Source organism: Hyperolius riggenbachi, chromosome 6 (genome assembly GCF_040937935.1).
Source record: "Hyperolius riggenbachi isolate aHypRig1 chromosome 6, aHypRig1.pri, whole genome shotgun sequence".
Lineage (NCBI taxonomy): Eukaryota > Metazoa > Chordata > Amphibia > Anura > Hyperoliidae > Hyperolius > Hyperolius riggenbachi.
Window position 1 is genome coordinate 361,746,989 of NC_090651.1, and position 25,963 is coordinate 361,772,951.

At 47.4% G+C, this 25,963-nt stretch overlaps 1 protein-coding gene across 1 annotated transcript; it reads right to left on the reverse strand.

Moving 5' to 3' along the window:
* Window positions 1-239: 239 nt before the first annotated feature.
* On the reverse strand, window positions 240-13,287 carry LOC137522266 (beta-1,3-galactosyltransferase 2-like). Its single transcript, XM_068242295.1, has 2 exons — window positions 13,215-13,287; window positions 240-1,696 (listed from the first exon to the last, which is right to left on the reverse strand). Exon 2 carries the CDS (start codon window positions 1,284-1,286, stop codon window positions 240-242), a length of 1,047 nt encoding a protein of 348 aa, XP_068098396.1. The 5' UTR covers window positions 1,287-1,696; window positions 13,215-13,287.
* Window positions 13,288-25,963: the final 12,676 nt, after the last annotated feature.

Genomic DNA, 25,963 nt, shown 5'->3' on the forward strand with positions numbered 1-25,963 from the left:
CCGCCTGGGTGCCTGTGGACCTGCCCCCAGCTCAGCAGCTGCGGCCTAATTGGTGGCTGCCAAGTTGGGGGTGGGCCGTGACCTCAAGTACTCATTAAGTAGAGCAGGCGCTTTGTCACAGTCAGACCCCTTTACTAGTATACTAGGGGTCTGTATACTAGTGCACCAGAATGGACAACTGCCTTCCATGACTACATGATTCAAGTAAAATTGAAATTCACAACAGCTCGTTCGGTCAACTATCCACATGTATGTTTGTTTAGTTGTAGCTTGTCCCAATAGAGTATAATCTCTTCAGGTGTCAGTTGATGAGAGGTAACAATCTGATTGTACATACATTCTGAGTATTCAATTTTATTATAAGAAAAGTCAGTGTCCTTTGGTGGTGCCACAGGTGCAATGCCCAACTTCTGAAGGCAAAGGCCGACATAGACATCCTCTAGATAAAGCCACCTAACGGTTGTGGAGATATTTACTATCTTAGAGGCCAGGTCCACTGAGAACACATAGCCAGTCCCAGAACAATACAATGGATAGACTCCCTCTAGATACTCCTCTACTTTCACATGCCACTTACTGTCCCTGTTACGGATAGGTTCAGCATCTCTTATTAGGCGACCGGTGAAATAGTTCTGTCTTGGCGGCTGGTCTGGTTTCAGGACCGTGTTTATTAAGTATTCCGTATTGACAAACATGTCAGTGTCAGTTTTCATCACATAGGAAGCTTTTGGACAATACGTGGCTACCCAGTGTAAACCCATGAGCACTTTAACGGTCAGGTTTCTGTAGGTATCCAAATAATCCTGCTGAATAATATCATGGTATTCCTGACTTTCCTTCAGCAGATCCTGTTGGGTCTCATTAGTCCACTGAGCGTCCTTTCCTAACAAAAACAGTCGTAGTATCTTCATTCCAGGTACAAAGTCCTCCTTCCCCCAAGCTTGCCTAATAGCCTGCCGAGCTTCTTTCTGCCTTCTCTCAACAGCAATAAGCAAGACCAGGAATGGTACATCTCCTTGACATTTGTTAGGCTCGTTGATAAAATACTCATATATGTGAATGGTTTCTTGAGGTTCTGTAGTAGAAAATACCTCTGGTAGAGAAGTTGTACCTATCTTCTTAAGGAGGACAGGAAATACATTGTAGGCTCGGAGATCAATGCTAGCCCGATTTATTGACAAAACGTAAAACGCTGAGGCTAGCAAAGTTAACGTCAAAAGAACCAGGTATAATTTTAAAGTTCTTCTGCTGTCCAAATAACAGATGGTCCCCTTCAAGGAAGACATGATGTGCTAGTAGTTACAGGTTCTTCATTTGGTGTGCTGGGTTCGTCACAGGTTCTCCATTTGACCTAATGCTAGTCAAACGTTCTTCATGTGGTACGATGGGTTAGTGAGTAACAGGTTCTTTATACAGCATAATGGGCTAGACATACGTTCTCCATATTGCATGATAGGCTCGTCCCATGTCCTTCATATAGCATGATGGGCTAGTCACAGGTTCTTTATACAGCATCATGGATAGACTAGTCACAAGTTCTTCATATAGCATAATGGACACGTAATACATTCTTCATATGGCATCATGGGCTAGTCGTAGGCTCTTCATATATGTGACGTTTCTCATAAAGAAGTTTTTCGTTGTTGATTTGTTGTTGTTTTTTAGGTGTGGTGTATTAATTTCTGCAATTATTGCTCTGAAACAAATGGAAAAATATTAGAAGTAAAAAGGGTAAGCTTAAATATGGTAAGTGATAAAAAATCTTACGTCATGTTCTTAAAGAGAACCAGAGCTGAAAAACGAATAGATTTATACATACCTGGGGCTTCCTCCAGCTCCATAAGCCTGGATCGCTCCCGCGCCGCCGTCCTCTGCTGCCTCTGTCCGCTGGTACCGGGTCCCGTACCGGGTCCCGTACTTTCGGCCAGTCGAGCCAGTCGACGCAAGCACAGTGCGCTCCCTCTGTAATGCGCAGGCGCATGCATACAAAGCCGGAGGGAGCCCCTGCACATGTATACAATTGGTCGCGTCCAGCGGAAGTGATGGGACCCGGTACCGGCGATAGAGGCAGCGGAGGATGGCGGCGTGGGAGCGATCCAGGTTTATGGGGCTGGAGGAAGCCCCAGGTATGTATATCATCTTTTTGCAGTTTTCTGCTATGCTTCCTCTTTAGTTCCCTTTAAAGAGAACCTGAACTGAGAATAACAAGTCACAATAACCATACACAGGTCATACTTACCTCCTGTGTAGTCTACTCCTCAATCTCTTTCTCCTCTCCTGCGTCCCATTTGTCCACTGTGATCAATAAAATTATCCCTCCTCCATTTTAAAAATGGCCATTACCCCATAACAGCTTCTTGTTAAAGTGTAATATCACCCACTTGAGCCATATTAAAACATGGACATTACCTTGCACATTCAGTTGTAACTGACAGCTGCCGACATATAACTGACAGCAACTGGTATATTTCAGTTCTGACAAAATATTGTCAGAACTGGAAGAGATCACTGGAAGAAGAAAATGGTAAGCGTCTGAGAGGAACTGAAAGTGAAGTTACAGTGGGATGCAAAAGTTTGGGCAACCTTGTTAATCGTCATGATTTTCCTGTATAAATTGTTGGTTGTTACGATAAAAAATGTCAGTTAAATATGTCATATAGGAGAAACACTGAGTGATATTTGAGAAGTGAAATGAAGTTTATTGTATTTACAGAAAGTGCGCAATAATTGTTTAAATAAAATTAGGCAGGTGCATAAATGTGGGCACTGTTGTCATTTTACTGATTCCAAAATTTTTAGAACTAATTATTGGAACTCAAATTGGCTTGGTAAGCTCAGTGACCCCCGACCTACATACACAGGTGAATCAAATTATGAGAAAGAGAATTTCAGGGGGTCAATTGTAAGTTTCCCTCCTCTTATAATTTTCCCGGAAGAGTAGCAACACGGGGGTCTCGAAACAACTCTCAAATGACATGAAGACAAAAACTGTTCACCCTCATGGTTTAGGGGAAGGATACAGAAAGCTGTCTCAGAGATTTCAGCTGTCTGTTTCCACAGTTAGGAACATCTTGAGGAAATGGAAGACCACAGGCTCAGTTCAAGTTAAGGCTCAAAGTGGCAGACCAAGAAAAATCTTGGATAGACAGAAGTGACTAATGGTGAGAACAGTCAGAGTCAACCCACAGACCAGCACCAAAGACCTACAACATCATTTTGCTGCAGATGGTGTCACTGTGCTTCGTTCAACCATTCGGTGCACTTTACACAAGGAGATGCTGTATGCGAGAGTGATGGAGAGGAAGCCTTTTCTCCGCCCACAGCACAAACAGAGCCGCTTGAGGTATGCTAAAGCACATTTGGACAAGCCAGCTTCATTGTGTAATAAGGTGCTGTGGACTGATGAAACTAAAATTTAGTTATTTGGGCATTACAAGGGGCCTTATGCATGGAGGAAAAATAACACAACATTCAAAGAAAAACACCTGCTACCTACATTAAAATATAGTGGTGGTTCCATCATGCTGTGGGGCCAGTGCAGGGACTGGGAATCTTGTCAAAGTTGAGGGACGCATGGTTTCCACTCAGTATAAGCAGATTCTGGAGACCAATGTCCAGGAATCAGTGATAAAGCTGAAGCTGCACCAAGGCTGGATCTTTCAACAAGACCACGACCCTAAACACTGCTCAAAATCCACTAAGGCATTCATGCAGAGGAACAAGTACAACGTTTTGGAATAGCCATCTCAGTCCCCAGACCAGAATATTATTGAAAATCTGTGGTGTGAGTTAAAGAGAGCTGTCCATGCTCAGAAGCAGTGGTGCTCATCCAATATTCGGATATCCGAACTACCTAGATAGTCCAAACTTTTTCCAGTATCCGAACTTTGAATAGCAATTCGGATATTTTTTAAAATCCGAATAGCACTATCTGAGCAAACTCGTATTTCCCATCTGAAATCCGAAATCTGGCCGGATAGTTAGTTCAGATATCCGAGCAGAAGCTAAAATCACCTTCAATGGCACAAATCCGAGAGAGAGAGAGAGAGAGAGAGAAAGAGAGAGAGAGAGAGAGAGAGAGAGAGAGACTCATTTACCCTAAAAAGCGTTTTAAAGGCAATTTAAAGCCCACTTCTGGTTTTCTACCTGTATATCGGAATCCGGGCAGATATCTGGGATACTGGGTTCGGATATCCGATTCGGATTCCAAAGTTTCAAACTCGGACATCCGATTCGGATTTGATATCTGGGTATCCGGATCCGAATTCAATGCAGATTTTGAAAAGGGGTATCCGAGCAGCACTGCTCGGAAGCCATCAAACCTGAATGAACTAGAGATGTTTTGTAAAGAGGAATGGTCCAAAATACCTTCATCCAGAATCAAGACTCTCATTGGAACCTACAGGAAGCGTTTAGAGGCTGCCTGTAATTTCTGCAAAAGGAGGAACTACTAAATATTGATTTCATTTCTTTTTTGTGGTGCCCAAATTTATGCACCTGCCTAATTTTGTTTAAACAATTATTGCACACTTTCTGTAAATCCAATAAACTTCATTTCACTTCTCAAATATCACTGTGTGTGTCTCCAATATGATATAGTTAACTGACATTTCTTTTTATCGGACCAACCAACGATTTATACAGAAAAATCATGACGATTAACAAGGTTGTCCAAACTTTCGCATCCCACTGTAGTATGTAATATTCATTTGCAGCTACGTCATGTGTTTATTTTAAAATAATTTACTCGCTTCAGTTTCCCTTTAAAGGTTGTTGACTAAATACAGGTGAAAACCCGAAAAATCTAAATATTGTGCAAAAGTCTATTTATTTCAGTAATTTAACTTAACCACTTGAGGACCCACCCTTTACCCCCCCTTAAGGACCAGCGTTGTTTGTTTGGATCTGTGCTGGGTGGGCTCTGCAGCCCCCAGCACAGATCCGCGGCCACACAGAGCGATCAGATCGCCCCCCTTTTTTTTCCCCTATGGGGATGATGTGCTGGGGGGGTCTGATCGCTCCTACCTGCAGGCATGTTGCGGGGGGGGCACCTCAAAGCCCCCCTCCGCGGCGACATTCTCCCCCCTCCCTCTCCTACCTGCTCCCCCGGGAGATCTGGGCTGCACAGGACGCTATCCGTCCTGTGCAGCCAGTGACAGGACGTCCCCTGTCACATGGCGGCGATCCCCGGCCGCTGATTGGCCGGGGATCGCCGATCTGCCTTACGGCGCTGCTGCGCAGCAGCGCCGTACAAATGTAAACAAAGCGGATTATTTCCGCTTGTGTTTACATTTAGCCTGCGAGCCGCCATCGGCGGCCCGCAGGCTATTCACGGAGCCCCCCGCCGTGAATTGACAGGAAGCAGCCGCTCGCACGAGCGGCTGCTTCCTGATTAATCAGCCTGCAGCTGGCGACGCAGTACTGCGTCGCTGGTCCTGCAGCTGCCACTTTGCCGATGCACGGTATAAGCGTGCGGTCGGCAAGTGGTTAAAGGGAACCTAAATTGAGAGGGATATGAACATTTCCTTTTAAACAATACCAGTTGCCTGGCAGTCCTGCTGATCTCTTTGGCTGCAGTAGTGGCTGAATCACACCCCTGAAACAAGCATGCAGCTAATCCTGTCTGACTTCAGTCAGGGCACCTGATCTGCATGCTTGTTCAGGGGGTGCAGGAGAGTCAGGCAACTGGTATTATTTTAAAAGGAAAAATACATATCCTTCGCAGTTTAGGTTCCCTTTAAAAGGTGAAACTAATGTATGAAATAGGAACCCTTTGCGGGTGTTTTGGATGAATTAGCTAATTCGAGTCTGACACTTTGAGCTGAGAATATTAAAGTGAACCTCCGGACAAAAATCTACTCAGCAGAACTGAAAAGGCGTGGTGTTTCTTTAACAGTTTCACAGCATCAGAACTTCGTTTTTCTTACCAAAGCATAATTTTTAGCTGCATTTTTAGTTAAGCTCCACCCATCGAAGAAACTGCCAGGGCTTTTTTTCCTTGATGCTGTGCAGAGCATGATGGGATTTCTTATGTTGTTATTCACGTTGCCTAGCAACTGGGAGGGGTGCTCAGGACACAGGACAGTTGGAACTGTGCCTCATGCTCCCTGTCACCTCCTTTCAACCAAAAAGATGGCTGCCCTCATGAAATCATAAACATGTGCCTGTTCTTTTAAAACAGGGTGGGTAAGAGATTATATTACCTATCTATTTCAATTAACATAACTAATGTAACTTAATGACAGTATGCTTGTTTAGGCTGGAGTTCCTCTTTAAACATTTTCACAATATTCTAATGGTCTGAGTTTGTGATTTTGGGGTTCTCATAAGCTGTCAGCCATAATCATTAATGATCATCACAACTATAACAAATAAAGGAGTTACATATCTCGCTTTGCATGTAACACGTCCATTTAATGTGTTAGTTTCACCTTTTACGTTGAATTACTAAAATCAGTGGACCTCTGCATGATATTCAAATTTTTTGATTTTCACCTGTAGATTGATTTTGCCTTTTTTGAATTAAAGGAAATAACTCACACAAAAAAATCACAACATTTTGCATTTTGTAAATAAAAGGAAATAAATATGTCTGCCTCCATATCACCCTGGTTACAGTTGCCTATTAAGGAAAGACCAATACGTGGGGAGGATTGAGAACTCTTAAAGTCGATCCGAGACAAACTTTTGCTGCTTTCATTTTTCTGCCCCTTACATATAGTTTATCGGTCATTCTTCCCCCAAATGTTTTTTTTTATTTTATTTATTACCTAATTGCATGTAAATGAGTGTATCCACACCCTTAGCTCCTCCAGCACCTAGGCATTCTGCGTCCCGTGCTGCAAGTGCTCAGTGGGAGGAGGCGACTTTTGCTGAAGCATGCACAAGGTTTCAGAGGCAAGGGTGCGGAGAGAGGAGAGGAGTTTTCACAGGCTGAGGGGTGGAGATGAAGAGCAGCTTGCCTGTGTAATGATGACAAGCAGAATATGGCTGCTCTCATTTGATCAAAGAAAGAAATAATCATATACTGTTGAAGCTGTTTGCAGCTAGATGTACTGTGTAAACCATCTAACTTTAGATAAGATATATAGACAAGTTACTTGCTATAGTTCGTTTTTCACCTCAGATCCATCTTAAAGCTTGTGAAAAAAAGCATCAGCTATAGGTGGAGACATGGGTAAGTTAACTCCTCCTGCCGGGTCCGCAAGTTTTAAGGCTCGGAATGTGGAATCTAAACTGTGGAGTTCATGCCTAAAAATATGGCAAATAAAAGTGATTTTATGGGGGCAGCCATCTTTTTGGTTGAAAGGAGGTAAAAGGGAGCATGAGACACAGTTCCAACTGTCCTGTGTGCTGATCACCCCTCCCAGCTGCGGGCGCTAGGCTTCAAATCTCAAATTCAAAATGAAAAAAAAAATTGCACCAAAATAGCAGAGGGAGACCAACAACATCAGAAATCCCATCATGCTTTGCACAGCATTAAAGAGACACTGAAGCAAAAAAAAAAAATATGATATTATGATTTGTATGTGTAGTACAGCTAAGAAATAAAACATTAAGATCAGATACATCAGTCTAATTGTTTCCAGTACAGGAAGAGTTGAGAAACTCCAGTTGTTATCTCTATGCAAACAAGCCATTAAGCTCTCCGACTAAGTTAGTCGTGGAGAGGGCTGTTATCTGACTTTTATTATCTCAACTGTAAGTGAACTGTTTACTTTTTCTCTGCTAGAGGAGAGGTCATTACTTCACAGACTGCTCTGAAAGAATTATTTTGAATGCTGAGTGTTGTGTAATCTGCACATATTATAGAATAATGCAATGTTAGAAAAAACACTATATACCTGAAAATAAAAGTATGAGAATATTTTCTTTGCTGCTAATCTTCTAGTAATTATTCATAGTACACAACCAATTCATTATATCATATTTTTTTTTCGCTTCAGTGTCTCTTTAAGGGCAGTTTTCTTCTGTGCAGCTAAAAATGAGGTTTGGGTAAGAAAAACAAAGTTCTGATGCTGTGAAGTTGTTAAAGGACTTACGAGAAGAAATTAGGAAAAAAAGTTAATCACCTGCCTCATCTTTTAAGGCACGGAGGACGCCGTCCGCGCCCTCTGTGCCGATCCGCCGGGTCCCTCCCGCTCATTAGCCCCCCGGGCCGGCTCCCGACCCCACGCCTCTCCTAAAATGGCCGCTTGCTCTGGCCGCGGCTGCGCAGTCTGCATAGCCACGAGTGCGGCTGCGCAGCTCTAGGGCCAACCCCCCCGATCCACGCTACGTAGCCTGTCCTCAAGTGTGGGTGGGCCTGTCCTCAAGGCCCACCCAGGGGCAAACCCAGGATTTTCAAGGGGGAGAATCCTGAAAGGTCTTCCTCAGCCATGAACAATATAGTATAATAATATGGTAGTTATGGTAATATGGTGATTTCCTAAATGTCCGATCTGCTCCCGATCGCCAACGGGATCGATCAGGAGCTGTTTGGATACAGATAATAATGACGACAGCCAACATTGCTAATGAAGAGGAAAGTGAAGTATTCACACAGCAGGGCACAGGGCTGTGCTCATACCTGACTCTGTTAAATTCCCCAGAGCTGCACCATGCTCTGTACACACGCTGCTGCTAAATCCACAGTCAACTGTAGCAGGGAAAGAAAGGGGGCAGCATTGTGAGCTGCAGGATACCTGTAGATATTCTGGTGTCTCAACCTGTGCCTGTTCCCAGACACTGCACCAGCCCTGGTCTGAGGGGGGATTCTGGGCAGCTGTAATCCCCCCCCCCTCTCCCTTTCTGCGTTTGACTATGCCACCAACAGTACATGCTTTGCAGAAAACCTCAAACATGCACAGGTGGGGTAATTAGTGTCTCAGCAGCGCTGATGAACTACCTCTGTGGATTTTCTACAAAACATGCACTGTTGGTGGGCCTTGAGGACAGGGATGGGGAACACTGCTCTAGATGATAAGTACATTTCATTTTTAATCTTTGATAAGTAAAGCTAACAGAAATATTTACGAAGCATTTTGATGCAGATATTTATCCTTCAGCTCCTATATGACGTTCACAGTGCGTCTGGTGCTGGGCGATCGAATGGAGTGCGGCATCCCCCAACACACTGCATGCAGTGCTTTACCGCATAACTGCATGGAGTTTGTATGTTCTCCCCGTGTATGCAAGGGTTTCCTCCGGGCACTCTGCTTTCCTCCAGCACCCTAAAAACATACAGCTAAGTTAATTGGTTTCCCCATGAATTGGCCCTAGACTACGGTACACACACTACACCATACATAGACATAGGACTATGGTAGGGATTAGATTGTGAGCCCCTCTGAGGTACAGTTAAGTAACAAGACAATATACTCTGTACAGCACTGCGGAAGATGTCGCCGGTATGTAAATACTAAATAATATTAACAACGTTTGAAGCATACTTTTCCTTGACTGTATGCTTCACTGTGAGTGACACCAATCTCGTAAAATGTGCGGTGCAACTTTTCCGTTCTGTTGCGTACCTGTTTTTACCGTGAACGCAGTGAAACATCCTCTGTGAATGTAGCCGTTTGCCTTATAGCCTATAAGTACTCACCCGTAGTCTCCGCTGTCCTCCTCTGTAGTGAGTGATGTCTGTCTGGACTGAAGACAGCAATCAACAGGTGTTTTTTTTTTTTTCTTCTTTCTTTTTTAAAAAACTGTTTTAAGTTCCCTGAAAGGTGGAGCGGATGAACCAGATGACACAGGAGGAGCTGTCATGTTGTGAATGTGGGTTTGCAGGTCCGCCCATAATTCTTACAAAACGCTCTGTACAATAGCAAAGAACTATGCAAAATGATTGATCAAGATGAATTATCTTTTTTTATTATTAACAACCAATGCTACCACTAACAGTAAAGTAGATCACTGGACTCGAGAACAGTGGGAATGCATTTCTTACTCTGTAGCCGACCGCATCACGAAGATCGGCTTAAAGTCCTGGGGCTTCAGTTTGCAGGAGATCGCGCAGGCTGTGCGCGCATCTCATGCTTGGTAGGCGGAGCAGACTGTTAGACGGTGAAACCGCCGTCTAAATACCCTGTACAGCGCTGCAATCTACAGCAGCACTGTACTGGGGACAGCCGTGTGATGCGGCTGTCCCCTCCTGAGTCTCGGCGGTGATCGGCTGTCATAGGCTGAAGCCTATGACAGCCGATCACAGTGATTGGCTGGTGGGGGGAGGGAGGGAGCTAGGGAAAATAAATAAAAAAATAGTTAATTTTATTTAAAAATAAAGGAATAAATACATAGCTCCCAACTGTCCCTTTTTCAGAGGGACAGTCCCTTTTTGGAAGCCCTGTCCCTCTGTCCCTTTTTCCCTCTCATTTGTCCCTCTTTCAGGACTTTGTCCCTCTTTCTATATAAAATATATATATTTCTATACTAAAAATGTGTTTGATTGACTCTAAACTTTATTCACATCATTTAAATTGATATATTACTGATTTTAAAATGTTACTATGAAGGAAAATGAACCAGGACAGAAAGGACCAGTGTGGCTTGTATGATAAAACAACATATTTTTCTTATGAAATCTTTATGGTATGCGTGACTAGGGGCGTAGTGGAGGCGTGGCCAGGGGCGTGGCAAGGCGTAGCTTAAGTGTCCCTTTTTCTCATCTCAAAAAGTTGGGAGGTATGTAAATATTGATAAAAAACAAACACTGGGGGAGCGATCAGTCCCCACCAACAGAGAGCTCTTTTGGTGGGGAGAAAAGGGGGGGGGGGAATCACTTGTGTGCTGTGTTGTACGGCCCTGCAGCTTGGCCTTAAAGCTGCATTGGCCTATTTGACTAAAAAATGGACTGGTCTTTCGGGGGGGGGGGGGTAAAGCCTGTGGTCCTGAGGAGGTTAATTAAAGGACATCTGAAGTGAGAGGGTTATGGAGGCTGCCATATCACACATCAAGCTCCCTGACAGTCAGTACTGGTGCACCCCAGGGCTGTGTGCTTTCCCCACTGCTCTACTCACTTTACACCAATGACTGCATTGTCACACATTTTCACAGATCTGTTAGGTTCTGAAGTTTGCAGATGACACAACAGTAGTTGGCAGAGGCGTATCTAGGTAAAACACCGCCTATGGCAAGTGCTGAAATTGCGCCCCCCCCCCCCCCCACACACACACATATCTAAGTGCCAGCCTCAAGGATAACCGACTTTAAAATAAAGATTGTTCTTTTACTTACCTGGGGCACCTTCAGCCCCCGTAGTCTTGTTGCTCCCTCGCTGACCTCTTGGTCCTCATCCTTGTTCCACTGTGTGACCCAGTAAAGTGTGCGACTCAGCTAAGGGTCTTTTTCAACTTAATTAGTTGCTCTCAGTTATAACTGAAAGGACAACTGATTTTCAAAGTAATGCCCATGTTTCCCAATGGCTTAGTTCACACTATACGCATTTTAACTGAAAGCTTTTTCTACAATGCACTGTTATGGAGAGAAAAAAAGCAATGTACAGTATACCAACACATTAAGTGTAAAAGGGTCCTAAGTCATGCACTACTGCCCATGCACTGGCCTGATGGTACGTCTACTTGATCGTGCTCCCGTGACTGAGAGCATTCTGCGCCTGGACATTACGTTCTATGGGAGTGCAATCAAAGAGCCCCGCCATTGAGCCAATGCATGCGCAGTAGTGTGCACAGTTTACAGGACCGCTCAGCGGATCAAGATTGAGGACCGGGAAGACAAGGGAACTACAAGACTTCGGGGCCTGGATTCTGTAAGAAGCACCAGGTAAGTAAAGGATGTCACGTGAACATAATTTTCAACTTGAGGAATCTTATGACAAAGTCAATTTGCAATTCCCACATTACAGCAGGCTCTGCTTTCCCACATTTCAGTAGTTCTAACAAATTTCCATCCATTCTACAGCAGGCCACAGCAGTGCTTTCCCCCATAATTTCAGTTATTCTGGGAAAAACCCCAGAAGAACTTATGTGTGAAAACAGTGGCCTGCTGTAGTATGGATGGAAATTGTAAGAATTTAAATGTGGGAAACCAGGGGCCTGCTGTAATATGGGGAAATTGGGCAGCATTGTGTCCATGGCCGGATTTCTGGCAAGGCCACATAGGCCATGGCCTAGGGCACCAGATAAACAAGGGGTGGCCTGCAGACAGTGGGCATTATTTGCAAGTGTCCAAACAAATGAAAGGGGTCAGGATAACTGCACTATTAGTACCAGCTGGCATCTGCCTGTGCAGTGCTACAGGCAGCTGCAGTCCGTTAATTAAATGTTTGTGAACAGTGTGTGACTAGCAAAAAGCCAGACCTTGTCCAATGACATAGCAGCAGCTGCAGGCAGTTACAGAAGGGTGGGTCTCACGCAATTGGTTTTGGGGGATGAAAGGACCAGGGGCAGCACCAGCAAATAGTACAGAATGCAGAAGGCAGCCTCTCACAGTACCCAATTCTTAATTATTGATTGGCCAGCGCTGTTACCCTGGAGACAGCAGTGGGTACAGGACTCACTTTTACGTGTTGCTGACCCCACCCAATGTCCAATTGTGAGCAACTTTTGACAATGTGTGTGTGGTGGACGGCTCCCACCACGCCCATCACCTGTAGATCGCTTGATTGACCAGTTCCCCCGTGTGACGTGATTGATTCACTTCACGTTACCATGGAGACCTCGGCACTAGCCACAATAGTGGACACCAGCGGCCCAAAATTTTTTGGGTGTGTGTGTGGAGAGAGGTGGTAGGATACGGTTTCGGTTGGGGCGGCTGGTAATAGTCGGCCTTGGGCGGTAAGAAGTACAAATCCGGCCCTGATTGTGTCATAGTGGTTAGCACGTTTGCTTTGCAGCGCTGGGTGGTCCCCGGCTCGTATCTCAGCCAGGTTACTATCTGCACAGAGTTTGTATGGTCTCCCCGTGTTTGTGTGGGTTTCCTCCTTGCAGTCTGGTTACCTCCCACATACCCAAAACTTACAGATACAATACATGCACCACACAATAGTTATATGGTAGGATTAGATTGTGAGCTCCTGAGCGACAGTTAGTGACAAGTCAATATACTCTGTACAGTGCTGCAGAAGATGTCAGGGCTTTATAAATAATAATAAAAAAAATGTACTTAAACTGAGTGAAATCAAATGTGGGACTGTGGAAAAGTATTGGCCAGCTGCTGCTGCAGAATATTTTGTTATAATAAGTATTATACTACCTAACTTCTTTTCTAATTACCTTGTGATTTATGCTCTGCCTCAGGCTCTCAGCAGCACTCACTGTATGCGTGTGTGTGTCATCATACTCCCAGCTAAAGCTACACACACTTTCCTCCTCCAATCATCTTCCACCCCCATCAGGCTTAGCGGCACACAACACATGGCACCATGCAGCCAATCAGGACAGTAGGGGATGTGAGTACTGTAGTGCCGAAGTTGCCAGGGCAACCAGAGAAGCTGCAGCTGGGTGTCCATGCAGCCAATCAGGACAGGAGGACGATGCGAGCGGCGCCGACGTTGCCACGGCAACGAGAGAAGCTTCAGCTGGGAGGTTAATGGGACAGCGCAAAACAGTCCTCCTCTCCTCCCACTCTACCAGCTGTGCGTCGGGCGGCATAGCGGTAGCAATGCTGGCGGCAGGCGGCCAGCAGAATGCGAACTCTAACAGTAGGAGAGGGTGATTTATTTATTCACAGATGCGCCCCCCCAAGGAGAGTGACAAAGGGCGCCTATAGCACCTGCCCTATATGCACGCCTCCAGATACGCGTCTGGTAGTTGGTCTCATACACAACAGGGACGAGTCTGCATACAGGCATGTCGTGGGACAGCTTTCCTCCTGGTGCAGCAGCAACAACTTGGAACTAAATGGTCTTAAAACCATGGAGATGATAATAGCATACCTCCCAACTTTTTGGGGTAAGAAAGAGGAACACTTAAAGAGAACCAGAGATCCTGTGAAGAAAAAAAGTTATACATACCTGGGGCTTCCGCCAGCCCCATAAGCGCTGATCGATCCCACGCCGCCGTCCAGCGCTGCCTGCAGCTATGAGAAGCGGGACCCCACTCTGCCGCCAGTCGGAGCCAGTCTAGCGTAGCAGAGGTGCGCTCTTTGCGTATCTCTGCAGGACTATATGGAGAGATACGTAGAGGGCGCGCTTCTCCTGCGTAGCTGGCTCCGATGACGTCACTGACGGGAGCCGGTTCTCCTAGATGTGGGCAGCGCTGGACGGCGGCGTGGGATCGATCAGTGCGTATGGGGCTAGAGGAAGCCCCAGGTATGTATAACTTCTTTTCTTTACAGGATCTCTGGTTCCCTTTAAAGGAGAACTGTAGAGAGAGGTGTCATATTTATTTCCGTTTAAGCTATACCAGTTACCTGGCTATAGTGTTGGGCGAACAGTGTTCGCCACTGTTCGGGTTCTGCAGAACATCACCCTGTTCGGGTGATGTTCGAGTTCGGCCGAACACCTGATGGTGTTCGGCCAAACCGTTCGGCCACATGGCCGAACTAAGAGCGCATGGCCGAACGCTCCCCGAACGTTCGGCTAGCGCTGTGATTGGCCGAACGGGTCACGTGGTTCGGACCCGAACGCGCTCTGATTGGCCGAACTGTCACGTGGTTCGGGTAAATAAATACCCGAACCACGTCATATCTCCGCCATTTGTCTGTGGGTTTAGCTTTGGGTAGGCAGGCAGGGTAGTTCACGCTCCAGCCACGCTAGCCAGGGTCCGCCCAGTCATTGTGTGTCGCTGCTGGGAACAGTAGTACACCGCTCGCTCAGCCACACTATATAGCATTGTGTTTACTGCCACTCTGTGTACCTCGCTCAGCCACACTATATAGCATTGTGTTTACTGCCACTCTGTGTCTGCTGGGAACAGTAGTACACTGCTCACTCAGCCACACTATATAGCATTGTGTTTACTGCCACTCTGTGTACCTCGCTCAGCCACACTATATAGCATTGTGTTTACTGCCACTCTGTGTCTGCTGGGAACAGTAGTACACTGCTCGCTCAGCCACAATATATAGCATTGTGTTTACTGCCACTCTGTGTACCTCGCTCAGCCACACTATATAGCATTGTGTTTACTGCCACTCTGTGTCTGCTGGGAACAGTAGTACACTGCTCGCTCAGCCACACTATATAGCATTGTGTTTACTGCCACTCTGTGTACCTCGCTCAGCCACACTATATAACATTGTGTTTACTGCCACTCTGTGTCTGCTGGGAACAGTAGTACACCGCTCGCTCAGCCACACTATATAGCATTGTGTTTACTGCCACTCTGTGTACCTCGCTCAGCCACACTATATAGCATTGTGTTTACTGCCACTCTGTGCCTGCTGGGAACAGTAGTACACTGCTCGCTCAGCCACACTATATAGCATTGTGTTTACTGCCACTCTGTGTACCTCGCTCAGCCACACTATATAGCATTGTGTTTACTGCCACTCTGTGTCTGCTGGGAACAGTAGTACACTGCTCGCTCAGCCACACTATATAGCATTGTGTTTACTGCCACTCTGTGTACCTTGCTCAGCCACACTATATAGCATTGTGTTTACTGCCACTTTGTGTCTGCTGGGAACAGTAGTACACCGCTCGCTCAGCCACACTATATAGCATTGTGTTTACTGCCACTCTGTGTACCTCGCTCAGCCACACTATATAGCATTGTGTTTACTGCCACTCTGTGTCTGCTGGGAACAGTAGTACACCGCTCGCTCAGCCACACTATATAGCATTGTGTTTACTGCCACTCTGTGTACACCGCTCACCCAGCACTATATAGCATTATTGTGTTTACTGCCACTCTGTGTCTGCTGGGAACAGTAGTACACCGCTCACCCGCCACTGTATAGCATTGTGCTTTGTGTCGCTGCTGGGAATAGTGGTACACCGCTCACCCACCACTGTATAGCATTGTGCTCTGTGTCGCTGCTGGGAATAGTGGTACACCGCTCACCCACCACTGTATAGCATTTCTGTACTGCCACTGTACTGCTGCCAGTCAGCGTGTACTTTAAGGATAAGTGAAATGAGGAAGAAATCCGGTGAAAGAGGGAGGGGCAAGGGAAGAGGTGTTTCCCCTGACGGATCACGTACAGGCCACAGGGGAGCACCCAAGAAAACCCACTCAATACCGCCCATGTTGTCCTGGACAACAACCCTCACAAATCCAAAAGAACAGGACCAGATAATTACTTGGATGACCTCTCAAGCGTCCAGCAGTGGGTTAAGCAGCACCAGCACATCACGCACGAGGTCCGAGTCCTCAGCCAGTTACAAGGAGCCAGTGGGCACAAAGCTGACACAACCGGCAGCGACACCACGCACACAACTGCCAGATAACCAGTCCGATGAATTACCTCAGGACACAATGGGGTATTCGCGGGAGCTATTCCCAGCCCAACAAACTTCCACCTTTGAAAGGTCAATGGAGGAACAGCCAGAAATTTTGTGCCCGGATTCACAACCATTAACTGTGGGAAATGCACCGCGCACTGAAATACAACGCGAGTCCGAGGACTTTGAAACCCAAATCCCAGAGCAAGTTGGGCAGGAGGGGTTGCAATTGCAGGAGGTCGGCCGACAAGATCTGGAAGACGACGTTGGAGTGAGCTGCGCAGAGGTTGTTCTGGGGAGCTCTACTCCACGGCAGCGGCCCCCCACAATGACATATGACGAGTTTGAGGAGATGGAAGAGGAGGGTATGGACAATGTGGACATAGACCCAGATTTTGTTTGTGAACGAGAACATCGCCGTTGTAGCAGCAGCACAGATGAGTCTGTTGAAGAACCCACTGCTGCACGAGTTCGTCTTGTGCCACAAGGTAGGCGGCGCGCAATTTCAGGCACCACAAGCGTGGAAGTTCAAGTGAGAGGCAAAAGAGGCGCAAACAGAAATCGCCAGCAAGGCAGGTGCTCCAAAGTCTGGGCTTTCTTTGAAGACTGCACTGAGGATGGTACTATGGCGATTTGCAAGGTGTGCAAGACCCGCCTGAGCAGGGGGAAAAGTATTAACAACCTCTCCACCACCAGCATGAGCCGCCACATGCTATCCAAACATCCCACTCGGCAGGACAGGGTACCAGCAACACTGCCTCCCTTGGGGTCACCAGACTCACCACCAGACCCGCCTCAGCAGCAGCAGTAGCCCAGCCATTGCGTGGTTCACAACATTCACAAACATCAGACGACGCTGACACTGTCACTTTCCGGAGTAGTGCTCTTGAGGTCTCCCAGTGTTCATCAAACACAACAACCAACAGCCCTTCAGTGTGCAGCCCTACGGTTCAGTTGTCTGTCTTGGAGATGTTTGAGCGCAAGAGGAAATTGCCAGCAAATGACCCCCGGGCCGTGGCAGTAACAGCCAGCATAGCCAAGCTTCTGGCCTGCGAAATGCTGCCATATCGAGTGGTGGAGACAAACAGCTTCAAGGGCATGATGTCAGTGGCCATCCCACGTTACGTGGTTCCCAGCCGCTACCACTTTGCGTGCTCTGCAGTGCCTGAGTTGCATGAGCACGTGGTCAGCAAAATAACCCGAAGCTTGAAGAATGCCGTTGCCTGCAAGGTTCACCTCACCACTGACACCTGGACGAGTGCGTTCGGCCAGGGTCGATACATCTCCCTTACCGCGCACTGGGTGAACCTTGTGGAGCCTGGCAGCGATTCCTCACCTGCTACGGCGCGGGTGTTGCCCATGCCGCAAACAGCTGCACCGCCGTCCCTCCCACTGGATAACAACAGCAGCACCTACCTCTCTGACTCCTTCTCCTCCAACGCATCTCAAAGCTGTACCTCATCCGGAAACGCTAACCCAGCAGCAGTAGGATCGTGGAAGCAGTGCAGCACAGCTGTTGGCATGCGTCAGCAAGCGTTGCTGAAGCTGATCTGCCTTGGGGATAAGCAGCACACAGGGGAGTAAATTTGGAGGGGAATAAAGGAACAGACGGATTTGTGGCTGGCACCGCTGGACCTGAAACCGGGCATGGTTGTGTGTGATAATAGGAGTAATCTCATTCGCGCTTTAAGGTTGGCTAAGCTGACACACATCCCTTGCCTGGCGCACGTGATGATCCTAGTAGTTCAGTGGTTCCTGAGGACATACCCAGGCGTGGCCGATCTTCTGTTGAAGGTGCGACGAGTGGCCAAACATTGTAGAAATTCCAGTACTGCTTCGGGGGCACTCGCCAAGATGCAGGAGCGCTTCAATCTCCCCCACCATCGCTTGCTGTGTGATGTCCCTACGCGCTGGAATTCTACGCTGCACATGCTAGCCTGCTTTTGCAAGCAGAAGAGTGCAGTGGTCCAGTACATGACGGCGCAGTACCGAGGCGCATCCGGACAGCTGCCAAGCTTCTGTGGATCCGATTGGGCCAACATGTTGGACCTCTGCCAAGTCCTCCAAAATTTTGAGCAATCCACGTTGCTTGTGAGCAGTGACAACTCTTCAGTCAGCATTACCATACCACTGCTGTGTTTACTGAAGAGGTCAATGTTGAAAATCAAGGAAACAGCTGTCATGATGCAACTGGGGGAATCTGAAGGAGAAAACGATCAGCGTGAAGGTACCAACATTAGGCCATCCGCCTCAGGAAACGCTGGCCCCAGCAGCTATGACGAAGAAGAGGAGGAGGAACAGCTGGAGTTGGAGCAGGAATTTCCTGCCACCACTGACGAGGGCCAGAGCGGTGCACGTTGGACTTCCACAATTCAGCGCGAATGGTCAGCAGAAACAGACCAGGAAGAAGGTGACGACTATGATGCATCACAACAACTATCACAACGCTCACAAGAGGATGATGAGGATTCTGGCAGGACTCTGGCACACATGGCTCAATTCATGCTAGACTGCATTGAACGCGACCCACGCATTGTGCGCATTCTAGACAACACCAATTACTGGGTTTATACACTTCTGGATCCACGGTACAAACACAATGTTCCAAAACTGCTTGAAGAAAGAGTCAGACAGGTCAAAATGGAAGAATACCAGCAGGCCCTTGTGGAGACTTTAGAGAGGAGATTGACATCCTCCCCCTCCTCTAGCCAGTTGTACGCCGACAGACTGACTTCCGCAAACCCAGGACGACCAGGAGGGCAGCAAACAACACAAGCCGCAGCTAGTGCCCAAAAGGGAATGGTATCGGCAGTGTCCTTGGAGTGGGAACATTTTCTGACACCCATGCAGCAGCAGCCCACAGAACAGCAAGCGTGCAGATCCACCTCCAACACCGATCGCCTGGAGAAGATGGTCAAAGACTACATGTCAGATGGCGTAGCTATGTTGAACAATCCATCTGCACCCTTCAACTATTGGGTATCGAAGCTAGACACCTGGCATGAACTGGCAATGTACGCAATAGAGGTGCTGGCTTGCCCGGCAGCCAGCGTTATGTCAGAACGCTGTTTCAGTGCTGCCGGAGGCATCGTCACAGATCGGCGTATCCGCCTCTCCACAGAAAATGCAGACCGTCTGACTCAAATTAAAATGAATCAATCCTGGATTGGAAACGACTATGCAACACTCCTGGACCCCAACCAAGTAACATGAACAATGACCATCTGTGATGGGTTAGCGTTGCCGGTCCCTGTTTATTGCACCTCTCATCTTTATTACATTTATGACTGCATGGCGGCAAAAAGCATTGCTATATCCGCACGCTTTTTGTCCTCATGCAAGGCCTGGGATGTTGTGTCTCAAAAAGCGTGGCCTTCTCCTCCTGCGCCTCCTCCTGTTCCATCACGTGTGCTGCTGCTGGGTTAGCGTTTCCAGTCCCTGTTTACTGAACCTCTCATCTTTATTACATTTATGACTGCATGGCGGCAAAAAGCATTGCTATATCCGCACGCTTTTTGTCCTCATGCAAGGCCTGGGTTGCGTCTCAAAAAGCGTGGCCTTCTCCTCCTGCGCCTCCTCCTGTTCCATCACGTGTGCTGCTGCTGCTGCTGCTGGGTTAGCGTTGCCGGTCCCTGTTTATTGAACCTCTCATCTTTATTACATTTATGACTGCATGGCGGCAAAAAGCATTGCTATATCCGCACGCTATTTGTCCTCATGCAAGGCCTGGGATATTGTGTCTCAAAAAGTGTGGCCTTCTCCTCCTGCGCCTCCTCCTGTTCCATCACGTGTGCTGCTGCTGGGTTAGCGTTTCCAGTCCCTGTTTATTGAACCTCTCATCTTTATTACATTTATGACTGCATGGCGGCAAAAAGCATTGCTATATCCGCACGCTATTTGTCCTCATGCAGGGCCTGGGATGTTGTGTCTCAAAAAGCGTGGCCTTCTCCTCCTGCGCCTCCTCCTGTTCCATCACGTGTGCTGCTGCTGGGTTAGCGTTTCCAGTCCCTGTTTATTGAACCTCTCATCTTTATTACATTTATGACTGCATGGCGGCAAAAAGCATTGCTATATCCGCACGCTTTTTGTCCTCATGCAAGGCCTGGGTTGCGTCTCAAAAAGCGTGGCCTTCTCCTCCTGCGCCTCCTCCTGTTCCATCACGTGTGCTGCTGCTGCTGGGTTAGCGTTGCCGGTCCCTGTTTATTGAACCTCTCATCTTTATTACACATTTATGACTGCATGGCGGCAAAAAGCATTGCTATATCCGCACGCTATTTGTCCTCATGCAAGGCCTGGGATATTGTGTCTCAAAAAGTGTGGCCTTCTCCTCCTGCGCCTCCTCCTGTTCCATCACGTGTGCTGCTGCTGGGTTAGCGTTTCCAGTCCCTGTTTATTGAACCTCTCATCTTTATTACATTTATGACTGCATGGCGGCAAAAAGCATTGCTATATCCGCACGCTATTTGTCCTCATGCAAGGCCTGGGTTGTTGTGTCTCAAAAAGCGTGGCCTTCTCCTCCTGCGCCTCCTCCTGTTCCATCACGTCTGCTGCTGCTGGGTTAGCGTTGACGCCCGGTCCCTGTTTATTGAACCTCTTATCTTTATTACATTTATGACTGCATGGCGGTACAAAGCATGCTATCTGCACGCTTCTTGTCCTCATGCAAGGCCTGGGTTGTTGTGTCTCAAAAAGCGTGGCCTTCTCCTCCTGCGCCTCCTCCTGTTCCATCACGTCTGCTGCTGCTGGGTTAGCGTTGCCGCGTGGTCCCTGTTTATTGAACCACTTATCTTTATTACATTTATGACTGCATGGCGGTAAAAAGCATGCTATCCGCACGCTTCTTGTCCTCATGCAAGGCCTGGGTTGTTGTGTCTCAAAGCGTGGCCTTCTCCTCCTGCGCCTCCTCCTGTTCCATCACGTGTGCTGCTGCTGCTGCTGGGTTAGCGTTGCCGGTCCCTGTTTATGGAACCTCTTATCTTTATTACATTTATGACTGCATGGCGGTACAAAGCATGCTATCCGCACGCTTTTTGTCCTCATGCAAGGCCTGGGTTGTTGTGTCTCACAAAGCGTGGCCTTCTCCTCCTGCGCCTCCTCCTCCTGTTCCATCACGTGTGCTGCTGCTGGTGCTGGGTTAGCGTTACCGGTCCCTTTTCCTGGCACCTCTTCTCTGTATTACATTTATGACTGCATGGCGACAAAAAGCATGTTACCTGTGCAAAGAAACATGACACTCTCCACATTTAAAAGACAGTTTTTCCTTTGAAACTTTACAATCAATTTTCTCAAAAACTATAAGCTCTTTTTCAAATATTTTTTCCCTCTTGTACCCACTCCCAAGGTGCACATACCCTGCTAATTTGGGGTATGTAGCATGTAAGGAAGCTTTACAAAGCACGAAAGTTCGGGTCCCCATTGACTTCCATTATGTTCGGAGTTCGGCGCAAACACCCGAACATCGCGGGGATGTTCGGTGAACGTTCACGAACCCGAACATCTAGGTGTTCGCCCAACACTACCTGGCTATCCTGCTGATCCTCTGCCTCTAATACTTTCAGCCATAGACCCTGAACAAGCATGCAGCAGATCAGGTTTTTCTGACAATTTTGACAGATATGACAAGATTAGCTGCATGCTTCTTTCTGGTGTGATTCAGACACTACTTCAGCCAAATAGATCAGCAGGGCTGCCAGGCAACTGGTATTGCTTAAAAGGAAATAAATATGGGAGCCTCCGTATACCTCTCACTACAGTTCTCCTTTAAGCCATGGCCCTGCCACACACCTAACCACACCCACATCACACCCCTATATACACATACCATAAGGATTTAATCAGAAAAATATGTCATTTTTATAATTCAGACCACACTGGTCCTCTCTATCCTGGTTCATTTTCCTTCATATTAAAAGTTGAAAATAAGAAATGTATCAATTTAAATGATGGGAATAAAGTTTAGAGTCAATTAAACACATTTTTTCAGTAGAAAAGAAAATAAATATACACAGATTTGCACATCAGTCCAGAAAGAGGGACAAATGAGGAGAAAAGAGGGACAGTAGAAGCTATGTAATAGGCTTTATGAGATCTCCCCACCAGCACCTCCCCTTAACCATGAATGGATCCACAATAACCCAGGTAGAGTCATTCAAGTTTCTTGGGTCCTCAATCTCAAGCAACCTAAAATGGGACAACAATGCTGCCACTATCGTCAAGAAAACAGAGGATGTACCATCTATGGCAGCTGAAAAAGTTTGGCCTACTTCAAAATTTTATGGTGCAGTTCTACACTGCAATCATCGTATCCACCATGACATCATCTATGACTGTGTGGTTAGGCACCTGCTCAGCATCAGAAAAGGGGAGGTGCAGCGCATCATCCAAACAGCGGAAAGAATAATTGGCTGTAGCTTACCTCCCCTGCAGGATCTTTACGCTAGCAGGTGCAGAAAGAGAGCAACCAAAATTGCCTCTGACCCCTCTCACCCAGCTCACTCCATCTGCCAGCTCATGCCTTCAGGAGTAAGATTCCGGTCAATCATAAGTAAAACCTCTAGACTAGAGTTGGCTCAAACCTCTGATTTTCGGTTCGCGAACTTCCGCAAAAGGTTCGCGAACCGGCGAACTTTGCGAACCGCAATAGACTTTAATGGGCAGGCGAACGTCCAAAACTACAAACACTGTTTCTGACCAAAAAAAGTGATGTTTCAAGGGGTCTAACACCTGGAGGGGGGCATGGCGGAGTGGGATACACGCCAAAAGTCCCGGGGAAGATCACGGGTTGACGCAGAGCAGGGTTATAATCCCTAAAAGGCAAAAATCACATTGCATTCCTAAATTGGAGGCCTAAAGTGCTTGAAAACATCTAGGGCCATATTCTATTGCTGAACTCGCCAGCGCTAAGCACTGGCGAGTTCTTAACTTAGGCGATGGGGGCATCGCCTAATCTAATTAAACTTTAGACCCCCCCAGGCGGAAAAGAACTCGCTTGGGCGATATAATCGCCCAGCGAGTTCTTAACACAGAATCCAATTACCCTTATCATGTCTCCGGGAAGCGATGCTTCCCGGCAGACATGAGCGCTAGCTTAGACCTGCAAAAAGCAGGTCTAAACTAGATAACGCATGTCGTCGCCGCAGCATCTGGGGGTCTCCTTTAATAAGGAGAGCCCCAGAGCTCCCCGTCGGGTCGCCGCACAGTTTAGAAGCCCCCACGCAGCTCTGCCGGGCTCCCCTGTCATACGTACCGCCGCCGATCACCCGCCGCCTCTCGCCGCAAAATCCGTCACGTAATTACAGTGTATCTAACACTGTAATTACTGTGCGCATAAAAGGAGCCCGGGCAAAGCATCTTTGAATCTGCAGCCGGGCTCCCCATTGGTCTGCTGTCTGAGCCAATAAAATGGCTCAGACAGCGGACAAATGGGGAGCCCGGCTGCAGATTCAAAGATGCTTTGCCCGGGCTCCTTCTATGCGCACAGTAATTACAGTGTTAGATACACTGTAATTACGTGACGGATTTTGCGGCGAGAGGCGGCGGGTGATCGGCGGCGGTATGTATGACAGGGGAGCCCGGCAGAGCTGCGCGGGGGCTTCTAAACTGTGCGGCGACCTGACGGGGAGCTCTGGGGGTCTCCTTATTAAAGGAGACCCCCAGATGCTGCGGCGGAAGATGTCGGCGATGTTCGGCGGGCGAGTGCGCATGTGTGGGGAGTGAGGCCGTGGTGCTGATGGACAGCACCACAGCGTAAACCTCACTCCCCATCGCTCGTTAAAAGGGAGCATCGCTCAGGCTTTCGCCTGAGTAATGCTCTCTAACGATCGGCCATCGCGCGAAGGATATGGGCAATAGGATTTGCCGGTAATCCTCGCGTGATGGCAAGGTCATAAGTAGCTCGCATCTGCAAGCTACTTATCACCTTGAATAGGATATGGCCCCTTGTGTGTGTATACATCAATCAGGTAGTGTAAGTAGTGTACTGCTTTACACTGACAGACCAAACTCACTGTGTAACGCACCGCAAACAGCTGTTTGTGTAGTGATGGCCGTGCTGGACTGGTGCGCACGATGGTGAGATTGTTCTACCTCAGTGATGTCAGGTAATGTCTGACTGCCTTATCAACTTTTCATGGTTCTTTCTCTACCATTGTTAAAGCTTACATCTATTTTTTTTTAAATTACTTTTTTTGCTGTCTGTTCTCTACCTTAAACGAGAATCTGTTATGGAGGGCAAGTGTGCCATTCAATCAACTGTGTGATAAACTTTCCGTATTACTTTCTCAGTACCATGGTGACCATGGGTAATGGCCGGGGAATCAGGGTTTGATTCTGGTCCAGAGTGGGAGCCTGAGCAACGGCTAACACCACACATCCAAGGAAGGACCCAATGTGCTGTATAAGTAATGTACCTGCCCTGATCATGCTATGCAGAGTGGCATCCGTGGTCAGATAGAACCTTGACCCAATGCTGTGTGCCAGAGATGACACCACTTGCCTTTCTACAACACGGTACAGTTTGGGTATCAACTTTTTTGAAAAATAATTGCGGCCTGGTATCTTCCACTGCGGTGTCCCAAACACCACAAATTTCCGGAAGGCCTCAGAGTCCACCAGCTGGTATGGTAACAGATGGCGAGCTTACAGTTCCGCCAAGCCAGCTGTCAGAGGCCGGGCAAGGGGGTGACTGGCAGACATTGGCTTCTTCCGCTCAAAGATTTCCTTAACGGACACCTGGCTGCTGCTGTGGGCAAAGGAGCAGGAACGGCTACCACCACACAGGCAAGGAAGGCAGCAGGCACGGCACGCAAGTTCCGACTCAGGGAGGTAGTGATGAAAAATAACAATACAGGAGGACTCTTTCGAGGCCCTGCTGTATAATGATGAGATGAATAGTCTTGAAATCCTTTAACGACAATCTGTTATGGAGGGCAAGTCTGCCATCATTTCAAGTGAAAGGTATGCACTGACTGCCAGGTAAAATACAAAGTGCAGTCACAGATGCAGTGAAAAGTATGCACTGACTGGTATAATAATACAATGTGCAGTCACACAGATGCAGTGAAAGGTACTGACTGCTGGTATAATACAATGTGCAGTCACACAGATGCAGTGAAAGATATGCACTGACTGCTGGTATATAAAACAACGTGCGGTCACACAGGTGCAGTGAAAAGGTTGCAGTGACTGCCGGTATAACAATGTGCCGTCACACAGGTGCAGTGAAAATAGATGCACTGACTGCTGGTATATAAAACAGCGTGTGGTCACACAGGTGCAGTGAAAGGTATGCAGTGACTGCTGGTATAACAATGTGCGGTCACACAGATGCAGTGAAAGGTATGCACGTACTGGTATATAAAACAGGGTGCGGTCACACAGATGCAGTGAAAGCTATGCAGTGACTGCTATAGAAAACAGTGTGCAGTCACACAGGTGCAGTGAATGGTATGCAGTGACTGGTATTATAATACAATGTGCAGCAGTCACACTAGGCACTGAATTTGCTGGGCCTGGCACAGTATAGTAATTAGCAAGAACCAGCTGCGACAGACAGGGCTGTATATGCAGTGCCAGTGGGCCACACATACAAAAAAAAAAAACACATCACAAGAACATTAGCTCTCAAAATAGCTGATT